This window comes from Anser cygnoides, chromosome 11 (assembly GCF_040182565.1).
Source record: "Anser cygnoides isolate HZ-2024a breed goose chromosome 11, Taihu_goose_T2T_genome, whole genome shotgun sequence".
Lineage (NCBI taxonomy): Eukaryota > Metazoa > Chordata > Aves > Anseriformes > Anatidae > Anser > Anser cygnoides.
The window spans coordinates 8,550,415-8,577,942 of record NC_089883.1 but is presented as its reverse complement, the minus strand read 5'-3'; the positions used below and the strand labels follow the sequence as shown (position 1 = coordinate 8,577,942).

Sequence of the window (27,528 nt, the reverse complement as noted above, 5' to 3'; positions counted from 1 at the left end):
TAGAGTAAATTCAAACTGCAAACAAACAAGCACATCTTTAGATGAATACACACAAACTGGTGGGTGCACGGTACACCTAACTGTTTAGCAGATCATGTCCTGCCTCTTCTATGGATGTTAGGCAAGCCCCGTTCCACTTCTGGGCAGGCAGCAGACGCAGTATGGTTAGAGGGCACAGATCCCCAAACCCTTACATTTGCACAAATAGTAAGCATTGGATTTAGTGCTGCTCAAGCAGACACACAGTAGTTGTGCTGGCTCTCTGCAGAACGGGAAGCAATGCAGAACTAGGATTTCCTGCCCAGAGTAATCCCCTGTGCCCAGATATGGCAGAAGGTCCATTGTTTCTTAAACTACCATAGAAACCAAATAATTTAGCTGTTACTGCCACCACAGCAAGAACAGAGGAAAAGATCAAGGATTGTTCCTTGATCACTTTATTGCTAAACCAGGTGGCTCAGTTTAAACAGGCATTGAAGGTAGTTTGAGCTAACCAGCTTGACTTTGCACTGAAGCAGATGGCAAGTGCTCACACAACCCAGTGTCAATATCCATAACAATCAGATGAGCTGTGGAGCTGTAGTCTGCGGCAGACGGAAAATGACAGCACAAAGCACTTTACTGTGGCCCTCAAAACCCTTCACAAAGGTAGCACACTGGAAGGTTTAAATACAAATAGCTTGCACTTCTCCAGAGCAAAACCAGCCATCTGAAACTTGTGAAACAAATGGAGTGCTTCTCCTGTTTCCTACCTCCAAAACAGACTGGTTGCTGTTATTTCCAGAAGAGCTGAGACCTCTCATCTAAACTCAATTCAAAATAAGACAATTTGCTATTAAAAACTGAAGTGGGACTTTGGCATGGGAGTGCCTACATTGCTCAATCTGTGCTGAATCTCTGGCTCTGTGTATTGCTGCTTTGCTGAACCTTTGGGGGAATCACTAGATGGAGACCTGGAAAAAATACAGCCCACCCTTGCACACAGGAATGGTTGCTGGCAGCTTTGTAAGATTCTTTGTGGATTAGACATTAACCCTGGAAGCACGATTGGTTGTAAAAAGACCAAGGCTTTCTCATGATTTTATATAAACCTTTACTTACATGCACTAACACAACCCCTCCTGAGGTGGCAGCTGTAACAGCACAGCTTCTACACAGTGCCAGGAGCCAGGCAGAGATATTTAGTTGATGCTCAAGAAAGCATGTTTTCAGTGACCTCTCTTAAATCCCCCCACGTTCCAGAAGACCCTTGACTGCCCCGAGCAAAGACACCAAGTACAAAAATGCAGTTAGCCCCTGACTGAGCAATCAAACTCTGAAACTAACATCTAGATACTGCCACAGGACTGAAAACACTGATGTGAAAGACTGATCAGGGAGCCTGCACAGGTTTTTGCTTATAGAGGGCAAACTACTAACTTAATGCAGCACTTCTGGATCAAGAAACAAATGCACAGATGCTTGCATTGCCCCTAGAACTTCCTTGTCCTGTGCTGCTGAAGGGATGCTTCAGCTTTCTATGGCCTTTGACCTGTGTGCTTGGCCATGCTCCTGGCCTGTCTTTGGCTCAGCGCAGCCCTGACTTCTCTGAACTCCCCAGCTTCTGTCCTGCTCCTCAGTGACATCAATATTTGGCTCTAACACCAATCCTATCTTTAACTTAACCCAGTGATCTTGTGTGAACATTTCCAGCCTGCAAATCCTAAGTAGTCTTATCTCAAATCTTCCTTCTTTGAAGTCAAAAGAAAGAACTTGACTGAGGAGCAGCCTAGGTCAGGCCTGAAACACTCTGCAGGGTCACTGGGGCTTAGCCCTGCAACCCTGTATGCTCGGGGATGCCCACCTTCATGGCTGATTTGCTGCCTAGTTTGAAAAGACCAGATCCCTTGCTGAGCACAAGGATGCTGCTGCCTGCCCATCTGGGTTAGAACAGAAGACGACACATACTGGTGAGCCTCAGAAACAGAAGGACAGAAAATCAGAGTCTGGTAAAAAGCCAGTCTTGTGAAGTGTGAGAGACATTTATTGGAGGAAAGGCTTTGTTAAGGAGGGACATTGTAACATACCATATTGCTCTGATGTTCCAGGTCTCTGAGAGGACTCAGAGATCCAGCACAAACCCTTAGCTGAAGCACAAAGTTTTTTCACCTACCACCTTGGTAAGAGTTCTTTCCTACTTGAAGACTCTTCCATCAGCTGTGTTGATCTTCAATGAGGAAGAGCTGAACCCTGCTGGAACAAGCTGAAGGTTAGATAAACAGAGAGTCGGGAGCAGATCCTTGTGGCTGTGGCAGACAAGCAGATAGTTCAGATAACAAATTGCCCCAGGCTGGAAAGCAGCAGGATAGATTTGAATAGAGATGCTGTTAAAATATCAGTGCTGGATCATGGGTCTGTAGGATTAGGATAGTGCAGAGCCTGGTCCTCAGGATGCATAGCTGACTATGGCTTCTTCTGTCCCTTTATTTTCTGACTCTCCTTGTCCATGGCAGCTGCTCGTGCCTGCAGCCGACTCCAGTACTCAGGCAACTGCTCCTCGAGTCCTAGCAGGTGCTTCTGCCTAGCAGGGGAAGAAGAGGGGGTTAAAACAGTCCCTGCCATTCTCCCAGTGTTCACACAACCCTAGCCTGGCTCCCCAAGGGTCCCTGGGGCTGCTCTTCATAGCAGTAGCCTCTGTATTTCTCCTTGCCTGAGAGTCTGTAGACACAGGTCTCACTGCAGTCATATCTAGTCTGCTCTAGCCTGAGCTCTCAGTACCCAGAAAGGATGTTTCCCCAGTGTTTCTGGCATGAGGCAGACAAGAGTCTGCTCTCCATCTTTTTAAGAAGGGGGGACAGAACCGATGGCATAGGATGAAACTTTTACACTTCTGTCTCTAACTAATCAGACAACACCACAGGATTCACCCTGGAAACAAGGAATCAGAAAAGACTACTAGCTAATAAGTCCTATAAGGTCATACCTGTACCCACCTGTTCCACTTCAAAACAGAGAATTAAAGCAGAGTGATAAGAAAGAACAGAATGTCGCTGGCATGGAACAGGCTCCAGGTAAGGATTCAAGGAAAAAGTCATCCAATAAGAGATGTCGCATTGCCATCTAGTGACAGCATGAATTCAGCACATCAGCTAAGCTCTAACCTACAAATTAAGCAACAAATTAACCCAAGAAGGGAGGTGAGCAGCAACGTACAAAGAGATCCCAGCTCTGCCTGTCTATGGGGTCAAAAGGAAGAGGACAACAGTTAAGCAAGGATCATATTATCTGACAACCTTGCACAACCTGTGTTACCCAAAAGTAACTTAGAACTAGCAAGTCCTCTTTACCTGGAATGAGAGGCCTGCCCCAGGCATCCTGACTTACAGTTGCACATTATTCTATGGAGGAAAGAAGGGGAGGAGGAAGGGGCACATGTTCTTGGTGGCTGGCAGGGATCCAGCTAGCTGAACATCAACTTTATCCAGACATAAGTCTGTGTCACAGTACACAGAAGAACCCAGAAGCTCCAAGGCGAGACCTTGCTTGGACCTCAGCAATGCCACAGCTTACATCGATGCACTTACCTATCAGGCAGGAGACTCTTACCTATCACGCAGGAACATGTTACATCTCTCAAACAAAGGCATGTTCTGTAAGGACTTGAAAGCCTCCTCCAGTGGGTAGGAGTTGAAGTAAAAGAGGAAGATGGTGCTGTGACTGGCTCTGCTCTGTGCCAATGCATCTGCCTGCTGCTCGTCTCCTAGACATAGACAAGAACAGCGTAGGTCTCTTAGTAGAGATGTACCAGTATACAAGAGCTTGTCAGGTCTGAGCGATTCTTGTAGAGTAACTCATGAGGTCATGCTGTGAGAATTTGTGCCCTCCCCAGACATTTGCCTGCCAAGAAACACAGCCCAGCAGTGTCCTTTGCCCTCTCACTGCCACATCACTGCACGGTCCCACTTTTCATCTTGATACCCACCTCAGAGAAGCAGGCACCAATTCACAGTATCCAACGTGAACACTGGCTGCCAGGGGGATGCTACAGCATGAGAAGGTGGACTATTGAAGCAGCAGTCTGCGATGTGGCAGTGTTCATCAAGGACACCATGCCATCCCAGGAGAAAACCAGGGCCTGAAACAGCAAGTTGACACTTAAAGGTGGATCTAAGAGAGGTGAAAAACATTTCCTGGAAAGGGCAGGGAATGTCATTCAGGACTTGACATCCCCAACTATGATGCTGTTTTCTTTGCTTGCCCAGTAGTCGTAGGACCACAGCAAGTCAAGAACAGCCTGTGCAGGGAACTTGGACCAGAATTGCTGGGCTGGGATTGGGAAGGGGCAGCAGGACAAGTCAGAAATTAAGTAGATGCAGTCTTCTACATGGCTGACTCTGCTGAAGGGCTTTTAGTCCTTTTCTCCCCAAGCCTGAAAACTTGGAGGCTACTTGAAAGGTCTGCCTGGACTTGTGCTTACAACTTCCCACCATGATGCCCTCCTGTATTTGACTCTGATCCTGGAAGCTTCACAGCCAGACCCTCTCATTTTTGCAGCTGGACGCTCCCACATGCAGGCCTCCAGTGCCTCCCACCTCAGCGGTCATTAGAGAACAAGGGAAAGGTACAAGGGGATACCAAGTAAGATCAAGGAAGAGAAATCGTTTGAGAGTTAGAAGGTACATGCAGAACTGTAACTAGTGCAGGAAGTCCTTGAGCTGAAAATAGCTGGAGGCTGGGAAAGAATGTGAGGAGAGCAACATCTGCTTGCCCTGTTCTTATTCTTCTAGGTACCCAGTTAAAGCCATCACTGGAAAGAGGGTGCTAGGCCAGATGGACCTGTGCTCTTAAAGAACTTGGCAGCAATACTCACAGCACTGGGGAATGCCAGGACAGGCACCACTGCGCTGACAAGATTTGGATCTTCAGGCCTGTAAAACAGACGCAGGGTTATGCCACTGTCTCATGCATATCACATGTACTGAGAGGCTGTAATAATGGCAACATCAATATATGGTACAGGGGCTGACATGAGGTTCCAGCCAAGTCCTTTCCCTATACAAAGCCTGCTTCCTCCTGGGCAGGAACCCCCAAGGCCTATCTATGTGCATAGCTGCAGAAGAACTACATTGGAGATTCCAGTCCCTGCCTGACATGGAGACAGGAAACCATAGCTCCCAGAGCAGCAGCAGCCTCTCTTCTCCTCAAACCAAGGGGATAAGTGAAAGTAAAGTTGATAGAAAGATTTCAGGAAATGCTTAATTTGACTTCCAAGTGGAAGTTACTCTGGCAAGGACAGAAGAAAGAAGTGCCCTGGGTACCTGGCAGAGACCCAGCTAGTTGAACATCAGCAGTGCTACAAGCCCCTGTGTTCTGGTGCACAGAACCCAGGAACACCCATCGTTCTGGAACAACCATTGGATTTTAGGACTGGGACTGACTCCTAGTAAAACCGTGTTTGTTGCTGACAGCAACATGGCAGAGCTATCTGGGTGAAGGCAGTAGAAAGTCCTCTATCCCACAGAGATCTGGGCCTCCCTGATGGACCTGAGCACTATAATGCAGCTTTGTCTGGAGTGAGATCTATCAGAGACTACCTCACCTGTCTGCCAGGAGCGTGATGCTGGGCTTCTTGGCCCTGGATGCTCTCAACGAATACAAAGACCCATCTGTACACAGCACTAAAAGCTCCACGGTTGGAGAGGGAGGATCTACACCAGGGCAAGGTGTCTCACTGCTGGCAGCTGCAGCACTCTGCAGGAAGTGGATGCTACGTATGGGACGTTTCTCTGGCATGGCAGTCACAGACAGTGGATATCCTGGAGAGGCATTAAATAAAAATTAACCAACTAAATAAATAAATAAATAAAAAGGCAGCAGTTTAAGAAGAAAAAAAAAGCTACCAGAATAGCCTTGATGGCAGAGGAAGATTCTTCTGCCAGAAGAATCACGCATCGTGGCAGAATGATACTTCCACTGATGGAAGTATCCCTGGACTGTGATGCCACAACAGCCTCAAAGATAGCCTGAGGATGCAGTGGCAAAGCAGTGACTGTCCCACAGCCTCAGGACGAGAGAGGTGTCAGTCCTCGCTGCAGCAGTTCACAGCCCCAGCATTGCTGTGCATGGGAATGGTTCTATCAGGGCTATGGAGTCAGGCTGCTTTGGCAACTTCTAGCAGAGCATCCCATGAACAAGCGAGTCCAAACTAATTTCAGATTTGCTTGTAAATTCACTGGCAGCTCCCTGCTCACACCAAGCCAGAGCCTTACACTCCTAAGGAAGGGAACAATCTATCCATTGTGATCCCAGTGCACAGTACCAAAAGGCAAGCTCACCCAGGTGTTTATCCCAAATAGTTATTGCTGAATCTTCACATGCCAGTGCCAGGTACCTGGAGCAGGAACTGACAGCTGAGCATGCAATTGGAGCTGCACATGGCCACACAACATCAGGTTTCAGATCAGCATCTAAACAGGACACAAAGACAGATAAGAAAGTGCAGAACATTCTCTCTCATGGTACCAGCTTCCAGTTTCCCAATAAAACATGTACTATTCTGCAGTCTCTTGATGGGGTTGCTTCACTAAACATTCTGTCAGCCTGTACAACACAGAACCCTGCAATCCAAATGGCAGCCTAACACACAAGATATGGGGTAGCTCTCCTCCCCATTCCTCATTTCCCTAAATAGTGGAAGATCTGGCTGAGACAGCTACCGGCCACTGAATACTCTCAATCCCCAAAGTGCTCTGTTATGGAAAGTAAGACTTCCTTACCCACTTTTTCCTTGAGTGGACGGTTAAGTAAATAGAAACAGAGATTGTGGCTTCCATCCCAGTACACACTGATGCTAGCTGGAACATCTAGAACGGAGATGGGGACAATGAAAATAGAGGATATCAAGGGACAAAGAAAGGAACGATCCAGGACACCAAAACCCCAATTAGAAAGCTCTTATCAAGACTTTCCTGGTTTCCCTGACAAGACTTACAGAAACTCTGCTCCCACAAACTAGAACACAACAAATTCTCCCTTGTCTTTTTTTTTTTTTCCTTGCCTATGTGTCCCCCTCATTTAGTTATTTTAAACCAAGGAGCCAAGTTTGTTTGACTTCATGCCGGTGACTGACTTTAAAGTCTTAGGGCTGATATTTTACCCAGACTTATGCCTTTGAAGATGGAATTTATAGAGCCAACCCAATCCAGAGTCACTGAGTTCTAACTGGAGCTCAATGTCATGCAATGACAAACTTCACATGTTAACAGGTTTTTGCTCAGTTGAGTTACCTGGCTGTACTTTTATTTCAAGTCTCCCCTGTAGGATCCAGCTGGGCAGGAGAAAATGAAAAGTTGCACGCCTGAAAAAGGAATCAAGTAAAGAAAGGCCTTGATAAGTAGGTAGTGATGCAACAGGCTCTGGAATTGCTCTAGCCCCCTGCCCTGAAGCCCTGGGGAACAGAGCTAAGAAAGAGGCTTCCATCTACACTTGAGGTGTCCCATGTTGAAGTCTCATGGAATGAAATGCTGGCTGGGACTCTCACTCACCTGGGAACCTCATCCTTGCTCTCACTCTCACCCTCAGCCTCCAGAAACTCCCGATAAGTGCTGTGGAAGATTGCCTCCTGCTGCTCCCACTGAGAGTCCTTGATCAGGTGATTGTGCCCCAAGCCAAGCACGCTGCCATCATCCACTTTCTTCAAGGCATCCAAAGGGCTTTTAAAACTAGTTCCTAGATTACAAACATAAAGGGAAGAGGCACAGCCCTGGGAGGAGTAGGCACCATGAAGATGTGGGAGAGTCCCAGATGCACTTTTACCATCCCACCTTCAGGGTGGCATTGTCTTGAAGAGGACCACACTGCATTTTCCTGGTATAAGTATTTCAACATTAATGTATTATCTGAGACTTTCCATATCACTAACCCATCTCCCAGTATTTGGAGGCAGGGATTAGAGCAAGTCAGAGGACCCAGCTCACCTTGCCTTTCTGTGGCATTCTCCCTGACATCGTCCCAGCACAATGTCTGCTCCCTCCCCATCCTCTCTGTAAAGCTTCAGTATGTTCCTGAATCCAGGAGTCAGAGTGACAAAAGTAAGGGTGCTGTCAGGTTGCCAGAATCCAGGAGCAGCTTCCTCCCTCTCTGGTGACAATGAAGCCAAGGGTGTATGATAACCACTTCCAGACACACTGAAGTGTTTTGTGCTAATAAAGATAGGCCAGGAAGGGACAAATGAGCACATTACTGAAGTTTTCTGACTGTTCTGTAGACTTAAGGGTCATGATTCCTTTGCCACCTGAAGAAGACAGCATGTTCTAAGTACAGAAACTGTCTCTGACCTGTAATGGGCTTGGGTGGTTTCACTTTCAGCAGCAGCACTGGGAGACTCAGCTTTGCCTCAGCTTTGTTTGCAGACACAAAAGACTCCTGCGACAGAAAAATGTCAGCCCGAGAAGTGGCTTCCCTGGAGCTGTGTTGCGTTCAATGCTGCTAAGTTTTCACCTGTCAGAAGTTCACGGGAATCGAATGCTTCCTGAAGGAAGCATTGGCAAAGCTCACATTGCCTCCTATACTGAGATACTCATTTTAGGCTCATTCTTCAGGCCAAAACACAGAAACCCAAGGAGTCCACTAGTTCCTTAACACCATTACAAAGGGTGGAGGAGTTCACTCTTGAATTCCCAGAAAAGTCTCTGCTGAAGGAGAAGAAAGAGGTATGAGGCAGGTATTACAGAGGGTTAGCTGGAGGTTCTGGGCAGAAGGTGTCTGTGTGTGGAAAGGTGAAATCTAGAAGGGCGAAAGTGATGTAGGAGAGGGTTAAGCACTGACTCAGCATTTAAGATTTCCCTCAAGAGCCCAGGACGTTCATTGAGACCAGTTACTATCTCTGTAGAACAGTCTCCATGCGGCTCCAGATTTTTTGCCAACGAACTGGTGATTGCATTGGTTAGTTCAAACAAACTGAGGCAGGGCGGAGACATTGCCTTGCTCAGGTGGATTCAGCTATGAGCCGCCCAGATCCCCCTCGTAGGCAGCCTAAAACAAGAACCCAAGTCATAGGCCCTTGCAGGACCAGACTTCTGAGTGGAGATCTCAGGCCTGATTCCCACTGTGCTCCTCCACCTTCCCCTAATAACATAAGGGAGAAACCCTGTGGGAATACCCTTGCACAGGGCCTCCTCAGATGGGGCAATACTGCTGGGAAAGGAGCTGACGGTTTCAGGGAGGAGCAGCAGGAATGCTAGCCCTGGGACCAAAGGAACCTCATTGGAAAGCCTGTCTTGGGAGAGTAAACATGTCCCAATAACACAAAGGCCTTGTGAAATGTGGGATGGGCAGCTGTAGAGACACATGCTCCATCCCCCTGGGCTGACAGACTTGTTCAGCCTGTATCTTGCTGTCGCTGTCTGCAAGAGCAAGGTTTGGGGAAAGACCTGTAGGCAAAAGGGTATAAGAAAAAATAGCATGGAGAGGGGTGAAACTGTTTTGTACCACAGATGTCCAGCTTGACCTCATCTCCCTGAAAGCCAGCCCTGCTGCAGCTCCTGGGCTCCTCTCTGTCTCCTTCAGCCAGGAATCCTTAGGCAATCGGTAGACCTCCAGCCAAACTTTTGAGCTGCCTGCATTGGGAAACTTTGTTGAGCAACTGGAAACAAGGAGTAAAGGTCTTTCAAGCAAGCAGCCTCTGTTATCTTATATCATTAAAACAAAATGTGGAGAGTTTTTGAAATATAAAATCCTGGTGAACTCCATACAACCCACCTCTCCTCCCACTTAGGGTTTCACATGCTTGACTGAGGCTGACATTACAGCCTTCATCCAGTTCAACCCCTCAAAGCCCCACAACCACCAAACAAATTCCATCAAGCAATTCAGTCAGGGAATTTGACCTGACGCCTCTGATGTAAAGCAGAAAGTGAGACATGGTTTCACACACTGGCTCTCTACAAACGGTTGAGATATATATTTAAATCAATCAAATATAAATTGTTCTCAGCACATATCCAGGCAGGTACCACCAAAGAGGGGTCCAGAAAACCTGTTAGCAGCAAATGAGTTGACAGAGGCAGCTGCCATGAAACAGCAGAACAGTATAGCAAGGAGAGTTGGTTGTAGTGTTTTTAGAAATTGTCTCTATGCTGTCTGGCTTACATTGGCAGAGAAATTTCTTCAGGTCTACATGCTCGCAGCATAAAAGTGAGCCATAGTGAACCAGAGGAAGAACTGAGGTAAGTAATTCTGGGGACAGGAGGAGCCTTCACTGAGCCTCTGCTTTGCTAAGCCTAATGGGAGCTGGGAAATGCACTGACCGGTTCCAGTCAGCCAACTTTTGAGATCAGTGCTGATCCATACCAGGCCTTTGGGGAGGAAAGAAAGCAGCAGAAGCATGTCTCTAAGCTGGGAGAGGGACTGGGAAGGCTAGGAACAGGATCCCTGGGAACCCAGAATGTTTGGAACATTTTAAAAGCATTGCTGCTGGCCCCTGTGCTAGAACACAACAGCCGTCATCGAACACACCGTGTTCTTGCACTTGCCTTGCAGCAGGACTCCTGCATAATCACCTCCTGAGGACAGCACCACCTCCACACAAGTACTTCGCTTGCTAATATCTTCCTGCCAAAGAAAAGCAGGCTGGCGTCAAAGCAAGATCACTGAGTCACAGAGCTCCACGGCCTTACACAGTTCTCAATACTGTTGGAAGAACAGAACTGAATATTCTTTCCCAGTAAAGTATCTTGTGCCTAGGGTTTTGTTTCTCAGGTTTCCTCTGGGTTGGCAGGAAGGTCTGGTGGCCCTTAGTGCTACTCCTGTGTGCTCTGTGTAAACACCTGAGAGATGTTTAGTTTGCGCCTTGCATCAGGCTGTCCTTTCAAGGTGCATGTAAGCCAGTAGTTCTGAAAATCACTTCCCTGAGACTAGTCTAAATGAAGATTTATTCCTCTGGTTCATATAGGATGGTGTCAGGGACCTCCAGCAGCTGCTTTTGCTGCAGATACATCTCTGGGACGTTGGCATGGGATGACTTTGGCGCTCAGAGAGTATATGTCACACCACCAGCCAACCTGCATGCTTCTGGCTCAGTGAATGAGCTCTGGTGTCAGCATGTGGCTGCCCATGACCGAATTTCCTGAAGGCAATTAGTATTCTTCATGATTGATTATTTACTAGTCCTTACGCAGTGTCTATGCAATTAAATCAGTACTTACCACCTCATTTAAGATCTTAATGAGTAGGAAGCTTTCCCTGTGAAAGCAGAAGAGCGAGACAAGCCCTGCAATAGAAATACAGAAGTAGGAGGAGGAAAGTGAACAGATGGTAGCCATGCTCTTGGGAGAGGGCTGTTACAGTATGTCCAGGAGAGTGGACAGGATTATGTTTTTGTTTTTTTCTGGGCTCAAGGAAGAATACCCCACTGCTTCCAGCAATACACTTTCACTGGCTTCCTTTGTCATCACCAGCAAACACTCGATTGTACACAGAGATGGATAAGACAGTCTGAAAAGCACCTCCACCAGAAATGACAGGTTTCAGATGAATCAACAAACAAACTTGTTTACCACAGGGCTGTGCAATTACAGGTGCTGAAACAAAGCACAAGCAGGAGGTCACACCTAGCAATGCTTCTTTCCATCTGGTCCAAGTTATTCCTAAAACCTATTGCACTTCAGCCTCAGCCCTGCACCTATGACACCAAACCCACACCCTTTCCTAATCCCAAGGCCTTAGGGCCACTCTATCACCCTACAGCCCGTTACCTAACACTCTTTTTTGCAGGGCTTTCTAGGAAATACAACAGCCACACTCACATTCCTCCTGATTTAGCACTCTTCCATAAAGCAGCTATCAACCCCTCAGCTCCAGAGCGCAGCCATCCACCAGCCAGGTCAGGGAAACCCACGTCACACCTACCCACTTCATCCACAGTGAGCAGGACATGGTGCTCGTTCCCCAAGTCCGAGGAGCGGATGACACAAATCTCTGTCTTGACTGCATCCCAAACACAGACCTGCTTACAGTCATACCTCCTGAAGGCAGCCAGACCCACGGACACACCAACAAAGATGAATTTTCCAGACACTGACAGGCAATTGGCTGTTCCAGTTACCTACCAAGAAAGGGAAAAGATGTGTGCACCCCACTTCAGACAAGGAGGATACATCAGCCACACTAGCAATACTCTCCTAACCTTTCACCAATAGCAAAGGCTGATTATTCTACAAGGGAAAAGCTTTTTCATGAGCTTTCATCAGAAGAGCAGGGGAAGAAGGTCTCATCTCCTCTGTCACAGAGATTGCTCTGTCAGGAATTAGAGAGTTTATTTCTCTCAGAAATAAAAAATAAAAAACTGCTCCCACCTTTCACAGCATATTCACTATTACACAAAGCCAAGCTTGCTTATTTGCATGCTACTGACTAATTACCTTCTGGGCCAACAAGGGTGGAGCCAGCCAAGGAAGCAGAAGGTGAATTTAGTACTCTTTAATACCTGCTTCTTTCTTTTCAGAGAGATGTGATAGATGGGTGGCAAGCAGAACCTGTCAGACAAGCTGAGAAACTGCAGCCTTTTGAAATGAATCGGGGAGATGGTGGTGGATTCTGAGGAAGGTGATGAACAGGAGGATGTAAAGCCAACTGAATGGATATTCTCTAGAGAAACCAGCAAGCTAATTGCTGCTATCCCTGGTGTAAGGGGCTCTGTACCTGGAATTCAGCTGTAGGAAAGCATTTTGTGGGCTGGACCTTCAGTTTTTGTGCATCTCAGAGCGTCTCCCTTCTTTCGATGATTTCCATTGCATTTTCAAAAACCAGCATCACCAGTTTGTTGACCATCCTGAAGGGCTGAGGCAACGCATCACGTATTCGCTCGGGATCCTGCAGGAAGAAGTCTTCCTCATCATCCTTTAGCCAGTCCTCCTCAGATGGCGGAGGAATCTCCAGGGAATGCTTCCGGACACGCGCGGGCATCTTGCTGCCTCTCCCAGTGCAGAGCACACCACCGGTGCAGTAACCACAGCAGGTGCAGGAGAACGAAGAATCGCACAATATCTACTTTCATGAGGTAAAGGGAAAAAAAAAAGAAAATACGGTTAATGATCTTTAAGAGGGAAGGGGGTTCCTTTGGGCATGGGCAGAGCAAACTTGTTCTGTGTAGCTCATTTCCACTTGTTGCAGCCCCTCTGTTACTTATAGTTTTTGTTCTGCTCTGCGAATATCGGCCACACAGACATTGATATTTTACATTTACAAAAAAAAAAAAAAAAAAAAAAAAAAAAAGGAAAAGTTTAGGGCTGAGTTTGTTAAGATTTATGAGAAGGCATTAAAAAAAAAAAAAAAACAACCGGGGGGGGGGGAAGCTTTTCGCGGGGACACCGGCCCGCACCTGCCCCGCCGTTGCCGGTCGCCATGACAACGGGCCGGCAGCGACGCCGCCCGGCCGGGGAACAGAGGCCGCAGCGGCAAGGTTCCGCCGGCGGGGCGGAGCGGGGCGGAGCGGAGCGGGGCGGCCGCCGTTCTCCTCCCGGTGCTGCCCCGCCGCCGCCGCCGCCATGGAGCGCTTCGTGGACTTCACCGACCGCAGCCAGGGCCGCGAGCGGCTCCTACGGTGAGTGCGGGGCCGCCCCGCGGGCCCCCGGTGCCCCCCCAGCCCCGGCGTTGTCGCCCCCCAGCCCCGTGTGCCCGTCGCGTTTTCACCCCGCGTTCCTGCTGTGTTTGCCGCTGCAGAGCCACGCAGTACACGTGCATGCTGCTGAGCTATGTCATAGAGCGTAAGGCCGATAAGGAGGAGCTGGTGCTGAAGCTGAAGCAGCTGGAAGCCAGCATGAGCTCTGGCCGTAAGAGTAAGTACCGGTGTCCCGGGGACGGCCTCCGCCACGGGCACCTCCACCCAACTCGCCTGGCCCTCTCTGTGCCTCACCTGGAGCCACAAAACCCTTCTAATGTACTCGCAGAGCTGTCAACATCCTTACCCTGCCTTGGCTTGCCAGAATCAGTAAGGCTAAAATGACATTTATCGCTTCTTTAGCCTCCTCTCCGATGAGTTGTTGCTGGGAGAACTGGAGAAGTAAGGTAACAGCCAGCTGCTGCTGCAGGAATCGAAGTTGTCATCCCTATTTAGGGGCAGAACAAGGAGTTCTGACACACAACTGGCTTACTGCACTCCCATTAGTCCTCCCAGCTAACAGAGTGAGGCATCTTAACATTAAAGATCACCACGCCATGAAAATCACCTCTGAAGAACCATCATTCAATGTGGCTTCTTAAATCTTACTTCACACATGACTTTCCTTTAGCACTTACACTCTACTGAATTATGTACCCTTCCCTACTTTTCTCATGGTCTAACTGTATGCATCACTTCATTCTGTGTCACCCCTGCATCTGTTAGGGCTGTGCTGTTTGTTGCTGCGGTTGTCCTGTTTGCTTTCAGCTTGATCTTACACCTACTTATCAATTACTCAATCCTGGAACAATTTCAATACGTGAGGCAAGTACGCTGATTTAATGTGTTACCATAGATTCGTTTTATTATGCCAATTAGCTCTGGAGTATGGTAATTTCCAGGAGAGAGGCCAGCTGGTTTATCAGCATAGCCATAATTCTCTTGTTTGTGCTAAACAAACCTCTAGTAGGCTTCAGGCCTAAATTCAGGGCGCTTGTAGCTCCACTAAACTTGGGTACAGCCAACATCTATCACTGTTACAGCGCAGCAGGTTATTAAAAGTATTTTGTGTGATACAGTATTAACATTCATGAGGTGAAACCTAAACTGTGCAGGGCATGAAATAGGGTTTGTTAAGTGTTACAGCTTGAAGTGGAATATACTGCTCCTGTTTGCAGGGAACTATGTGTACCTCTGACAAATTCGTGGCTGAGGAGGGACTTGGGTGTCAGCGTGCTCAGCATGTAAATCACCAGATTTTGCAGAAGCTTAGGAAAGGTGTAGCTCGTGGTGGCAATGGGGTTTATGCCGTAACATCTCCTGTCCAGCGTTAAGGGAAATTCACAGCAGTGTACCACTGACACTGGAGGCTCTGTGTCGCTGCCCTGTTCAGAGTCATATGGGTCCAGAGCACACCCACACACTGAAAATGGAGCAGCAGGAAAAGCTGGCAACTCCTGGCTATTGACAAAATTGTGTTTAGGACAGTAGTACTGAGGGATTTGCACCCCTTTCCTCCCTAATACTAGCCTCTCACACTGCGAACTTGCAGCTCTCCTTAAGAGTGGAGAAGATGTTTAAGCATACAAGTGCCCAAAGCCTGTTAAGTTTATGCAAATGTAAGAAATATACATATGGGCAGTATGTATGTAAGAAATGTACGTGTGGGCAGCGATGTGCGGAGTCTCCCTGCCTAGAGCTGTGTCTCTGCAGTAGCCATGCTAACCGTTGTGGTGTCTCTTGCAGTGTTCCGACTGGGCAACACGGTGCATGCCTTGGTAGCAGCCAGGAGAACTACGCAGCTGCCAGACGTGGTTCCTCGCGTCTGCCTTACAGCTTCCAACCTAACCCGTGCCCTGTACTTCGTCTGCGACACGGTTCTGTGGTTGAAGAGCGTTGGACTCCAGCCTGACATCGATGCGCCAAAGTGGCGGAACTGGGCTACCAAGTGCTACTACTTTTCGCTGCTGATGAACCTGGCCAGGGATTGGTATGAGGTCTCATGGAGGCTGGAACACGCTGTACAGAAAGAAAAGATTAAGGAGAATTCTTCCTGGGACAAACGAAATCAGGAACTAAACTGTTTGAAATGTGATGGCTTGCATGGTTTTTTCCTCCTCCTGTTTCAGATACTTAAAAATCATCCTCCGCTGGTGCTAGACATGGTGAAGAATCTCTGTGATCTCTCGGGTCCTTTGGATACACTGGGGATCTACAAGACCAATCCAGGAGTGATTGGTTTCTGTGGCCTCCTCTCCTCTCTGGTGGGGATCCTCACATTAGCAAGCCCTCATCTGAAGCTGAAACAGTGACAGAGAGGAACCGCACGGTGTGCGGTGAGCCAACAGCTTTGAACCTCTGACAGGTTTTTGTTCTCCCTGTGGCACTTTACAAATGAAGATATCTCACAGTAACCTCAAGATGAGTTTTGTCCCCTGAATAAATGAACTCCACCCTTGCTCCTTCCCTCTCTCTTTGCAGATGGTGTCCAATGGAGTGAAAATGGGAAAAGACAGAATAACATTGCACAAACAGAGACAGGACTTGGAACGTGGCTGCCAGATAAGGAACTACTGATGATCCTTTATTTTAATACAGGGTTACGAAATAGCTGCCTAGACTACTGCAATAGGTAATAGGACTCATAATTAATCGTGTTTACACTGGAAAGCTAGAATTCGCCAGTCAAAGGTTCCTGCAGTCAAATTTTCTACAGCGTGTTCAGTCAAGTTAGGAACTCTGCTTAAATGGCCTGAAGGGAAGCCGGAGTGTTGTGATGGGACTGGACTGCTGGATCCTGACGTCTGTGGGCGGTGGTTTGATGCTAACTGAGAAGTGGTGTTACCTGACCTTCCAGTGATCTCCGCGTTACATGAGCACGCACTGTTGACGCTCGACCTATGGTCTGGTGAGTGCCAGCTTTGTCCCAGGGCATCAGCACCTTCTTCTTTTCCTTAATGTGAGCCAAGGACTGCTGGCCACTTACTCTGACTTTTCCAGCTGAGGATTTTGGTGAAGGACAGTGCCTGGGAAAAGCTGCTCTCATTGCCGATAATGCTGTGATTTGTAGGGAACTGACTTTCCAAAGCTGTGAATCTGGAACCTCTCCTGAGCACTACATTTCCCATTACACATGCACCTTAACTCCCAAGCCCCCATGATTCTCAATTCAACCATTTTACATTAATCGCAGTGTGATAAGCAGCTTGTTCTTCTGTTTTAATTTTACTTGAAAACATCCACTGTAATAAGGAGCTTTGGAACCTGTATTTAAGGAGAGAAGGCTGTCTTGGAGCTTGTCGAGTCAAACTGCAAGGGTGTGTTTCCAGTTGTGTAAGCTCCTGGAGGGAAGGGAATGGAGTTGGACTTGATCGTATCAGAATCTCCTTGAGAAGAGAAGCTTATTACCTGGATTTGGGCATTCACGTTTCACATTTTCTTTCTTTATCCTCATTATCCTCCCATCACAACCATGAGATTTCTTTTGCATTCCCTCGCTGGTTCTGCCATTTGAAAATGCCTTATATTTGCCCTGTGACAGCATGATTGCTCTTCAGTTACCTAGATGGGAACGATTGCCAGGCACTGATCTAGGTTAAAGGAGAAATGCTGTGTCCAACTGTCTCACAGTTACATGACGTGCAGTCTTTGCTCCTGACTTCGCAGAGTACACCACACTGTCTGAGACAAATTTGCACATCATGTAGGAGACAAAATTATCGCTTTTCTTCATCAGAGCTCGGCCTGTGTGTTCTGTTGCTTTCAGATGCAAGGACTCCTTGTTTCATCTGTCAGGAGATGTGAACAGAGATTACTCTAACCAGGACCAAGGTACTCTCTTATTATTCCTGATACTGTCTGTAAACAGAAATTAAAAGGTGCTGGTCTCCTTTATTAAAAGGAGAAGGCTGTGGAATTGAGTAGGCACGGTAATGCAGTGCCCCAGTTTACCTTAAGTCGTTGTGGTCATGCCTGGAATCACTTCCACTTTGAATCTGAAGTCTTAGGCTGCCAATGAAGGGTTTGAAAAAAGAGGTTGCTGAGCAGGATAATTAAGTGTGTCTGAAGACCAAACATGGCCTGCAGCAGCTCTTCTTTTTAATATGGAAATGAACACCATTAAAAGCAGAGCGTACTGGCAGTTCAGACCATAATGGATATGTTGCCTTCAAGGGCTTCCTCCTGATACCCTTTTTAATAGTGTGGTTGTTTTGTTCCTTTACTCTCCTTGCCTTTGAGATGCTGGCAGTGTGTGACCCTCCCTCGGTCAGATTGATCCTTATCCTAGCGTGCAGCAACCCCTACAGCCTCTTAACTCCTCTCCTAAGGAAAGGAGAAGAATCTCGATGTCCTGGCAGCGGAGGTTTGGCTACCCTTTGTCTACAGAATTTTGTCTTCTTGCAAGAAGCTGCATTACGAATTCCTCTCAGGGGACCTCTTGGATACAAAATAGATCTTCCGCTGTTTTGCAAGCTGATTCCTCTCTTTCCCTTGTAGTTCATAGGTAAAGGGAAAGAGATTAACTTGCTGATGTGGCCCCTGGCCAGATATACCTCGCTCTGCCCTCTGCAGAGGGAGTAGTGTGGGTTTTTTGCCCTTGTGCCAAGCAAACACTATGCAAAGCCACAAGCCGGTTCTTGATGTTTCTCCTGGAGGGACTGGGGTGGATTAACAAGTACAGACTTAACCTGGGAGACAGGGCAATGAATTTTCAGCCTTTCTCAGCCTTACCTGCCCCATTCTGTATAGAACAGGTCAGAGCATACAGGAGTAACTTTACTGGATGTTAAGCACTAACACTTGCCTTTCTGCTCCCCAGCTGGAGGCTAGTAATTTAATGTACTTTAACGTGATGTGACTGAAGCCATAGAATCATGATCAAGTGGAGAAGATCCTTTTAGTGCCTTTTCTTTGTATGTTTCTAATCCAGCAGTTGGAATAAGGACAGCTGTTTGAACGCAAGCAATAAACTTATCTAAGAATGACACCATGTCTGTGTGTGATTTAGAGGGTGGAGAAGAGATGCCGAAGAAGGAATCCTCTCTCATATCTCCAAATTGGGCGAAACTGTTGAAGAGATACTGCCTGTGTTTGTTCTCGGGTTATAGAGCTTTCCTTTCACAGGAGCAGGGTGGCAGCCAGATTTGACAGGCTCATTTACAACCCCAATTTCAGATGCAAAAACATTAAGAAGTAAACATGTGAGTACCTGGTAAAAGTGCACATGAAATCACCTGAAAAATGGCATTTTGGGAATTGCCATCAGCTGCCTTGAGTACAAGCAGTTAGTGCTGGAGCCTTCAGCCCAGCATAGGCACAGCTAGGTGAAACGAATGGCTACACCTGCACTGAAATACCTTATAAACAGCCTGTCGTTTGGATGGCTCTTTGTGTTGTAGGGCAAATTGCTGCGGTTGTTTAATAATGAACACCTGCTCAGGGCAGAGAGTGAAGGGTAATATCTCTGGTTGAGGCGAGGAGGGATGGGGAAGGGATAGCCATTAAAACTGAGCTCCTGCTGGTAGCTTACTGTTTACTCCTGTCCCCTGCAGTAAGAGCTTTGCAAATTTAAAAGCTCCAAAATGTCACTTCCTGAGTAATGTACAAAGCGTTGTGTTCGGCAACAATTTAGCACGAATTTCCCTCTGAATTACTGGTCTCATATATATTTCATAATGGTAGCAATTAACAGGAGAATGGTATGTGAGATAAGGAATCTGCTCACAGACAAGGCTTTCCTAGCATTTATACCGTGCTTGGCACGATATTTCAAGAAACGTGTGAGCCATTCAAGAGTCCCAGGTGAGCAGCAAGAGTGATCAAAGGTCTAAAACCCAACATCTCTAGGGAGGGATCAAATGAACTGGCTTTGTAGAGGAAAGGTGACTGAGAGAGGCTGTGAAGGGTCTTCATGTGTCTAAAAGGCTTTCTGCCAAGTGGAAGGCAGTAAATTGGTCTCTAACTCCATCCAAGAGGTACATTTATATCGCTGCAATGGAGAATTAAATCACGCAGGTGATGTTATTTTGAACTGAAGTAAAACAAAACACTAAATAGATTGCCAAGGAAGACAGTATTTAAGAAGTAACTGGACAGACACTTGCCAGCAGTGATTTGGGGATGGTGATCCTGCCATTGGGCATGGAAATAAATTAACTACTTCTCCAGCCCCCCTCCAGACCTGAGTATAAAGATGCCTCACGTGTCTTTAGGGCTCTAGCTCACCCCCAACCATGGTATATTAATGGGAATGGAGCAGACTGCAGAGACAAGGATGTAAACCTCTGCTGCCCTGCACCCGGCCGATCCGGGCTCTAAATGCTGCCTGCAGAAAGTGTTTGTCATGGGGCTGGCGCAGCCTCTGCCCCGCAGCTAGGGGAAGGGGAAAGGCCACAGCAGGGCAAAGGCTGCGCTGACTGTTGATCCCAGCTCATGCCAAGGGGGGGAGAAGGCTGGCACTGCCCCTACCCGGCCAGCAGAGCTGGGAGAAGCATCGGTGCCAAGAGAGCAAACTTGTGAGCAGGCTGCTGCCCTTTGTCCCGCTGTCTGGAGAGCCGTGACTCACCCCACTGCGGCGCTGGAGCCCGTCCAGGACCCTGGTGTGCCTCTGTCCCAGGACACTGGTGTGCCTCTTTCCAAGGGGTGAGCCCAGCAAGCAAGGCAGGTCTGCGAGCTTTGCAGGGCTGGAAGCAAATCCAGGCTCTCTGGGAGGAAAGGAGGAACGAGCCGTGCTGCCAGGAGCCCAGAGCCACGCAGGCTTGGGCGCACACCTCTGTGTCCTGCACGGGGGTTAAGGGACAGAGGCCGAGCTGCTGCACTGCTTGGAGGCCACATTCATGGGGCTGCGACCTGTTTTGGCCCCACCAGCCCAGGAGAGATCCTGAGGGTCAGAAGAGTCCAGCATCACCGAGGGGTTAGGACATTTAGGGGTCTGCAGCATGAGCCGTGCAAGCTGGAGCACAAACTGCTCTGAGGTGCCCAGAGCAAGGAAAAGAGGTGGCAGGCGCATGTAATAACAGAGAAAGCTCCAGCTGGACATAAGGTAACAGTAATTTGCGATGAGTGTGGCTTAGCACTGGAACAGGGGCCCAGGGAGAAGGGAATTTTAGCCTTGGAGATTTGCAAGGCTTGACTGACCCCAAGGAGCCTGAGCAGGCTTCAAAGGTAGCCCTGCTTTGAGCGGGTGTTGGAGGAGGTGACCTCCAGAGATCACTTACAGCATGATTTTTTTGTCTGATTCTGTCTGTTCCAAATGCCTGGAGCTTTCCTGATGGAGTGTCTGCCATCGTGTCTGGTCCCAGAGGTGACGCTCCCAGCCAGGCCTGTGCCTCCTGTGCTGACGGTCTCTTCCTTTGGCCCTGGTAAAGGAACCTGGTCCTGCTCATCCCCACTCAAAACACTTTTATCCTCCTGTCCTGCAGCTTGGCTCCATCACATCCGCCTTTCCTTCCCTCCTTCAACTCTTTTTTCGGTGTTAGATCAACCACGAGCTGCAGGCCTTCATTGCAACGCCCCTTCCTCCTCTCCTGCCGTGTCACAGCCCACAGCCAGGCACCACAGGAAGGCTTTAACCTCTTCTGCAGCCATCACCCCCATTTTCTGCAGGAAACCCTGCCTGACCCCTTCGCCTTCTCTCTGGCTGCCTGTTGCTCAAATTCTACCGCTTTTGAGGTGGTCGGGTCCGCGGATGGCACCTTCCCACCTCCTTTTGGCAGAGCAGGATGGAACCCACGCAGCCCCCAGGCCCTGCAGCAATGGTGGCGGAGGGGCCATTTTTGCAGCCACCCGTCCCAAATTTGGGTGGCCTCGGGGAGCTGTTTGCCCAGTTTCCACAGCAACCCGTGGCTCCGAACCCAGCTGGGAGGTGGGGCCTGGGGGTGGTAGTGCCCGGGGCACCGCGCACCCCGGCACAGGACCCGCACGCAGGGACGGCGCTGCCACCACCTCCTGCTCTGGACAGGCAGACCCTCGGTGAGTCTCCGGTCCCCACAGGGGGGACAGCTTCAGCAGGACTAGTCGGGGTGAGGGCAGGGATTGCCTGCATTCCTTAAATCTCCTGAATTCAGTTTGCTGCTGAGAAAAGGGAGCCGGAGCTGTGCTCGTGGGTGTCACCGAGGTGGGAGCAGCACTGTTGGGGGTTTCGTGGTGCTTCGCCAGCTGGGTGCACGGGGACAGAGCGGAAGGTGCTGAGCCATGGGGTGGTGCACAGGGGGATCTCACTGTCCCCATCACAGCCCCACATCCCAAATACCACCTCTCAGCCCGCCTCATCCTGCCAGCAGCTCCTCTCTCCGCTCCTCTCCCCGCTTCCTACCTTTCCGCACCTATCCCCCCATCCTGGCTACCCTGAGCTTTCTTTCCAGCCCTGCTAACACATTTCATCCTGCTTTTACCCTGCTCCTCCGAACCAGATGCCTCTCAGCCCGTTCTTTGCATCCTCGGCTGCTGAGGCCCGCTAGCAGGGGAGGAGCACGTGGAGTTGTTGGCTGTAGGGTTTAACTGGTAAAAAGTCATGCCTTGGGCAATGGCACATCCGCGGCACCCAGGGGAGGCGCGTGTCCCAGCCCAGCTCCCGCCCATCGTGGGGCGAGCAGCAGCGAGTGGGGAGCCCAGGGGCAGCACAGCACAGCCTGCGGCTCTGGACTTTGCTTTGCAGGCGGACGTGTCGCGATGACGGCCAAGAAGAATCAGACCCTGCAGGATGGAAGTGCCAAGGTGAGTGTGGGAAGAGGGAGAGGAAAGGGCAGAGTGTGAATAGCGCCAGGCAGCTCATACGGGCTGCGCCAGGTGGATGCGAGTCGCACCCTGTGCTGCCCCGTGTGTTATCTTTACCTGTAATAAAACAGAGCAAAGGATAACGTTTGGCATGCTTGAAATTATCTAGTTGAGAATCAGGGAAGTTAACCCTGAGCTGGAAGGAGAACAGTCGGGCTTGGGAGATGGGGTGCATAGGGACCAGCAGCGCTCCAACGGCGTTTGTGGGGTCGTTTGTGGGGTCGCGGCTCCTCCAGCAGCAGCAGCCAGCCTGGTTTTGCACAGCTGAGCCATAGGAAAGGAGGCTGGGGGACTCTCACTTGTGCCACCTCCTGGCCCTCAGCCTCCTGAGCAGCTGCTCGGTGCAGCAGAGCCTTGAGCTGACACCGGAAAGCGGGGAAAGTGGGCTTGGGGACGTGCCCTCCTCCTCCAGTGGGAGCTGAGCTCCTGGGTGGTCACAGCGATGTGCCAAACGTCCGTAGGTGATGGGACGTTTTTTGGGAGCTGGCTGACCCCTAACCGTCCCCCTCTGATGCTCAGGAGAACGTGCTGCAGCGGGTCCTGCAGCTGCCGGTGGTCAGCTCGACCTGCGAAAGCCTCCAGCGGACCTACGCCAGCACCAAGGAGGCCCACCCGCTCATGGCCTCCGTGTGCGAGGTCTACGAGCGGGGCGTGCAGGGCGCCAGCGCCTTGGCCTTGTGGAGCGTGGAGCCCGTGGTGCGCAGGCTGGAGCCCCAGTGTGAGTCCTCCAACGCTGCCGGTGGGGAGGGGACAGGGGGGACACGGCAGGGGGAGCCTCCCGTGGTGCTGGCAGCGGCACACAGCACCCCCGGCGCAGCCCCCAGCCTTTCTCACCAGCCCGCTCTCGTGCTTTTGCCCGAGGCAGTCACTGTAGCCAACAACTTGGCCTGCCGGGGCTTGGACCACCTGGAGGAGAAGATCCCTGCCCTGCAGTACCCCGTCGACAAGGTAGGTCATGGGTGGGACAGCCGCAGCCTCTGGGACCCTGCAGCCCCCCTGTGGAGCACATGGTGCTTCTCCTATGGGGCAGGCTCTGGGCTGGCTTCCCGCCTGCCTCTGGTCATTGCTGGTGGTGAGGGGCTGCTCCGGGGCACCCCGAAGCAAGGAGCTGGCCACAAGGGTTGGGTAGCTCCCAGATATAGGTCAGCGGTGTGCTGTGTGCCATCCCCGCCAGCCGCCTCCAGCCCAGGCTGTGGGAAATTGTCATGCCCCTCCTGGGGCTGTCTGCTGGTGCGGCCACGGCTGGGGGCTCCGTGGTCCCTCTGGCTGTCCCCTGCCACCCGGAGCACGCCAGCAGGGCTCTTCTCCATCTCTCTGCCTGAAGCTCGCCTCCGAACTGAAGGACACCATCTCCACCCCCATCCAAAGTGCCAAAAGCACCATTGGCAACTCCATGGACAAGATCCTGGGGCTGGCGGTGGAGGGCTATGAGGCGACCAAGAGCACCGTGGAGACCACGGCCAGGTACACGAGGAGCAACTCGGTGAGCCAGATGGCGGCCGCCGGCGTCGACACGGCGCTGGGCGGGCTGGAGAAGCTGATGGAGTACCTGCTGCCAGAAGAGGACGAGGAAGCAGGTAGTCCCGATGCCCAAATCACCCCCAGGGGGGCTGCGGAGGGGTGTCCCTGCAGGGAAGGGGGTGGCTGGGATGGAGGAAGCACCCTGAGGCTGGCCCTATAAGAGGTGGCACCTCGCTTATGGGGTGCAGGTGGAGGGAGGATGCTTGGTATTTGGCCACCGGAGGCTTTAGGTGTGGGGCTGGCCAGGTGGGCTGTTTCCCCCCCATGGTTGTAACCCCTGCTGCCCGGCCCTGGGCTGCTCTGCCTTTAGATCAGAAGCCCAAAGAGACTCGTGGGGCAGCAGCAAAGGTCTCCCAGAGGAAGCCCAGCGCTCCCAGAGCTCCCAGTGCTCCCAGTGCTCCCAGTGCTCCCAGCACTCCCAGTGCTCCCAGCACCCTGGGCCGGATCGGAGCCCTGGTCAGCACCGTCTCCCACCGCGCTTACCAGCAAACCACCCAGAGCCTCCAGCGTGCCAAAACCAAAGGGCAGGAGCTGGTCACCTGGATCCCCATCGTGGTGAGTGCCGCAAATCCCCCCCCAGAGACCCCCCAGCAAAATGGGGGCTACGGGAACACCCCCCTGTGCAGCATCACGCGCACACCCTGAGGCCAGACCTGAAATGCTGGGATTCCTACCGAAGGCTGGGATGGGATTTTCATCGCCTTTTCCCATGGTAAAACCCGAGAGCCCTTTTCCCATGTTCCCAGAGAGCACAATAGGCAGCAGGGGCAGTCGCTGCCAGTTTTCCCCTGCTCAGCAGTGGGAGCTGGGGCCAGCAGTCTCCGTGCCATCAGCACATTCACACAGCTTGCAGCACGTTAGCAGGACGAGTTATTTCTAGCTGGCTTGCAATCTATATAGCTGATTTATGGCCCTACCATAACATCCTCCCCACACCAAACGTCCCGTGGGAGGACCAGATACCATCAGGACAGGGGGTGCCTCACCTCTCCCACCCCGTGCTGCGGTGAGAGCCCCTTCCCAGCCTGTCCCAAAGCCCCAGGGCTCCCCCCGAGCTCTGGTTTTTGCCCCCGCAGGGCAGCCTGGCCAAGCCGAGCGCACCCCAGGCACCACAAAGCCACGGCGAGGGGCAGGGCACTGCGGGCGGCTGGCTGAGCCGGCGGCAGAGCAAGGTGCTGGAGCAGAAGCAGGAGAAAGCGGGGAAGAAGGAGGACAGCCACGCCAGTGAGGTACGGAGAAACAGGAGGACGGTGAGATGGGGTCATCCCAAAGCATCCTCCTGGTCCCAACATGTCCTCACTCTCCTCTCCAAAAAGACGAATAAACGCACTCCTTTTCTGGCACCTTCCCAGGGGCTGGGCATGAGCCAGAGGATTGACTTTCCCTGGCTTATTCCTTGGGGAAAAAATCCTAAACCCCCCAAATCTGATGGCTACGGGCCGGGCACGATGCAGGTGCCCCAATTCCCCCGGCCCAGCACCAAGCTCCCAGTTGTTGCTTTGGGGACTCGACACCGAGTGTCCCTCCACTGCACGGTCCCGGCAGTGAAAAAAAGGGCAGGAGGACCCTGGGGGGGGGGGGGGGATGGAGGTCTGGGGGGGCCCTGCTGCCAGCACAGAGAGCCGGGGCTGGGAACTTTCCCCGCTGGCAGCAGCTCTGCTGGGACGCGAGGACGGGAAGCTGCAGGTCGGGGTCGGTGCCCTTTGCCTTTGCCTGCAGCGGAAATGCGGGGTCCCGGGGGGCTGCGAGGGTCTGGAGGGGGGGGGAGCTGGTGGGGGCCAGCACGAGTGGCTGTGGTGGCTTCTCTCTTCAGGCAGGGGACGGCCCCGGGCTGGTGGGCAGCGTGGCCCACAACCTGCAGAGTGCCTGCGCCTCCGGCATCTCCAGCGTGAAGAAGGTCCCCGCCGTGGCCTGGGACGCGGCCGAGGGGTTGATCCTGTTCACCCCCCGCAGGCTGTCCAGGGCCATGGAGACGGTGGATGCGCTGGGGGGGACCCTCGTCAGCGCCCCCAAGCATCTGCTGGGCACCCTGTACAGCTACGTGCCGGTGAGTTCATCGCAGAGCAGGTCCCATCCACCTCCAGCAAAGCCTTTTAGGTCCAACCTCTCCCCATGAGCCCCCCCCACGGCACCGTGTAGGGCCAGAGAGTCACCAAAACCTGTGATGGGGAGTCCCCGTGACACCCCCCAGGCAGGGCACACCCCAGTGACACCAGGCCCTGAAGCCACCACGCCACACACGCCCTTCTGTCCCTGTTGGGACGCCGTTCGCCCCGCGTGTGCTCCAGGACGGGACCGTAAATTCCTGGGGAGGCAAAAGTTCAGGCCGAGCCCGCGTCCCCCCCTCCCGCTCCTCCGCCTCCCTTCCTGCCCGTCCCCTCTCGCCGCTCCCCGGGGGCCGCGTGTCCTGCGGCCGCCCACTCCCTCCTCCTTTGGGGACCCCCGTGGGGATAAAATGTCCCGTCCTGAGGTCTCTCCCCTGGGACCTCCCTCGGGGCCGCCGCTCACGCTGGCTCTCAGCTCCGCAGGCAGTCGGTGAAGGACGAGGCGGCGGCCGGGGGCAGCAAGGCCGGCCCTGAGACGGAGCAGAAGGAGGAGGACGGCAAGCCCGCCGCTGCCCCCGCCGAGGACAAGTCCCAGCTGAGGGGCGACTGGCGGCTGTACCGCGGCCACCACCCGCTGTCCTTCCTGGGCCTGGAGGACCCCCTCTTCGTGCGCCACAACCTCTACCGCAGCCCGGCCTTCGAGCCCGAGTGCCCCCTGCCGCGGAAATCCGCCTTCGCCCCCTACAACCGGCGGGTGAGCGAGGGATCCTACCGCTTCGGCCCCGAGGCCATGTACAGCCGGGCCTACTACGCCAACCTCTACAGCCCGGCCTTCAAGAAGGACTGAGATGGCGGGGGCACACGGCTCGCCCCCCCCAGCACGCTTCGCCCCGCCGCTGCCTGCGTCCCCACGCCCCGCACGGACACAGATAGCGGTGCGCCAACGAGCAGGGACGTCCCTCTGGGGGTGTCTGTCCGTGCTCGTGGGTCGCATCCATGGCTGTGTCCCGCTGGGGTGCCAACCCCCCGTTCCTGTGCTGGAGCCCAAGCAGACCATAGGAGAACCCACGGGGCGCTTTGCCCTGTGGTCATCCCCGCCACGCACACCCCCCGCGGACACAGGAGGGTCCTCGCTCTGCCCTGGGGGTGGCTCTTCCCTGAGGAGTGCGCTGGGGCCAGGAGGGGGAGAGCAAAGGCAGCCAAAAGTGCTGCTGTGGGATGGAGAAGTAGGTGGAGGAGAGACCAGAGGGGACCAGAGAAGGGAAGGAGATGTGGAAAAGAGCAGAAAGGGACCGGCTCTGGGCCACCCTGGTCCTTGTTGAGGGTCAGAAATGAGACTGGTGACAGCGGGTGGAGTGCCTGGACCTCCTTCTCCTGCAGTTCTGCCCCACTTCCCGCAACTTGTGGTTGTATCTGCTGCAGTAATAAACCTTCCCTACCTGCCCCGGTGCAGTTTGCTTTACCAGAGCTAGCCCAGGAACAGAATGGGTTGAGGAAGGGAAAAATCAGCCCCTGGTCACACAAGGGGATCCCGAAAGTGCCTGCAGAGGC

General features: G+C 51.8%; 3 protein-coding genes across 6 annotated transcripts; 2 read left to right on the top strand and 1 right to left on the bottom strand.

The window, feature by feature from the left end:
• Positions 1-2,002: 2,002 nt before the first annotated feature.
• Positions 2,003-13,598, bottom strand: WDR93 (WD repeat domain 93). The gene is given in 17 exon segments (XM_067003720.1): positions 2,003-2,560; positions 3,586-3,739; positions 3,962-4,054; positions 4,057-4,114; positions 4,850-4,907; positions 5,579-5,795; positions 6,315-6,446; positions 6,756-6,842; positions 7,266-7,336; positions 7,524-7,707; positions 8,316-8,403; positions 9,469-9,592; positions 10,508-10,590; positions 11,184-11,248; positions 11,887-12,082; positions 12,679-13,023; positions 13,358-13,598. Coding segments are annotated over 17 exon segments (2,241 nt in total). The 5' UTR covers positions 13,526-13,598; the 3' UTR covers positions 2,003-2,442.
• Positions 13,447-18,621, top strand: PEX11A (peroxisomal biogenesis factor 11 alpha). Its single transcript, XM_048071949.2, has 3 exons — positions 13,447-13,579; positions 13,699-13,814; positions 15,383-18,621. The coding sequence occupies exons 1-3, from the start codon at positions 13,524-13,526 to the stop codon at positions 15,946-15,948; spliced, it is 738 nt and encodes a 245-aa protein (XP_047927906.1). The 5' UTR covers positions 13,447-13,523; the 3' UTR covers positions 15,949-18,621.
• A 1,733-nt stretch (positions 18,622-20,354) lies between these two features.
• Positions 20,355-27,420, top strand: PLIN1 (perilipin 1). 4 transcript variants are annotated; one of them, XM_048071947.2, is made up of 9 exons: positions 20,355-20,678; positions 22,293-22,351; positions 22,931-23,129; positions 23,277-23,359; positions 23,736-23,988; positions 24,243-24,487; positions 24,988-25,161; positions 25,746-25,979; positions 26,453-27,420. In XM_048071947.2, the coding sequence occupies exons 2-9, from the start codon at positions 22,307-22,309 to the stop codon at positions 26,822-26,824; spliced, it is 1,605 nt and encodes a 534-aa protein (XP_047927904.2). In that variant the 5' UTR covers positions 20,355-20,678; positions 22,293-22,306; the 3' UTR covers positions 26,825-27,420. The 4 variants fall into 4 exon arrangements, with proteins under 4 accessions (XP_047927904.2, XP_047927901.2, XP_047927902.2 ...); XM_048071944.2 differs by lacking the exon at positions 20,355-20,678 and adding an exon at positions 21,309-21,607; XM_048071945.2 differs by lacking the exon at positions 20,355-20,678 and adding an exon at positions 21,341-21,607 and having other exon boundaries at positions 25,009-25,161.
• Positions 27,421-27,528: the final 108 nt, after the last annotated feature.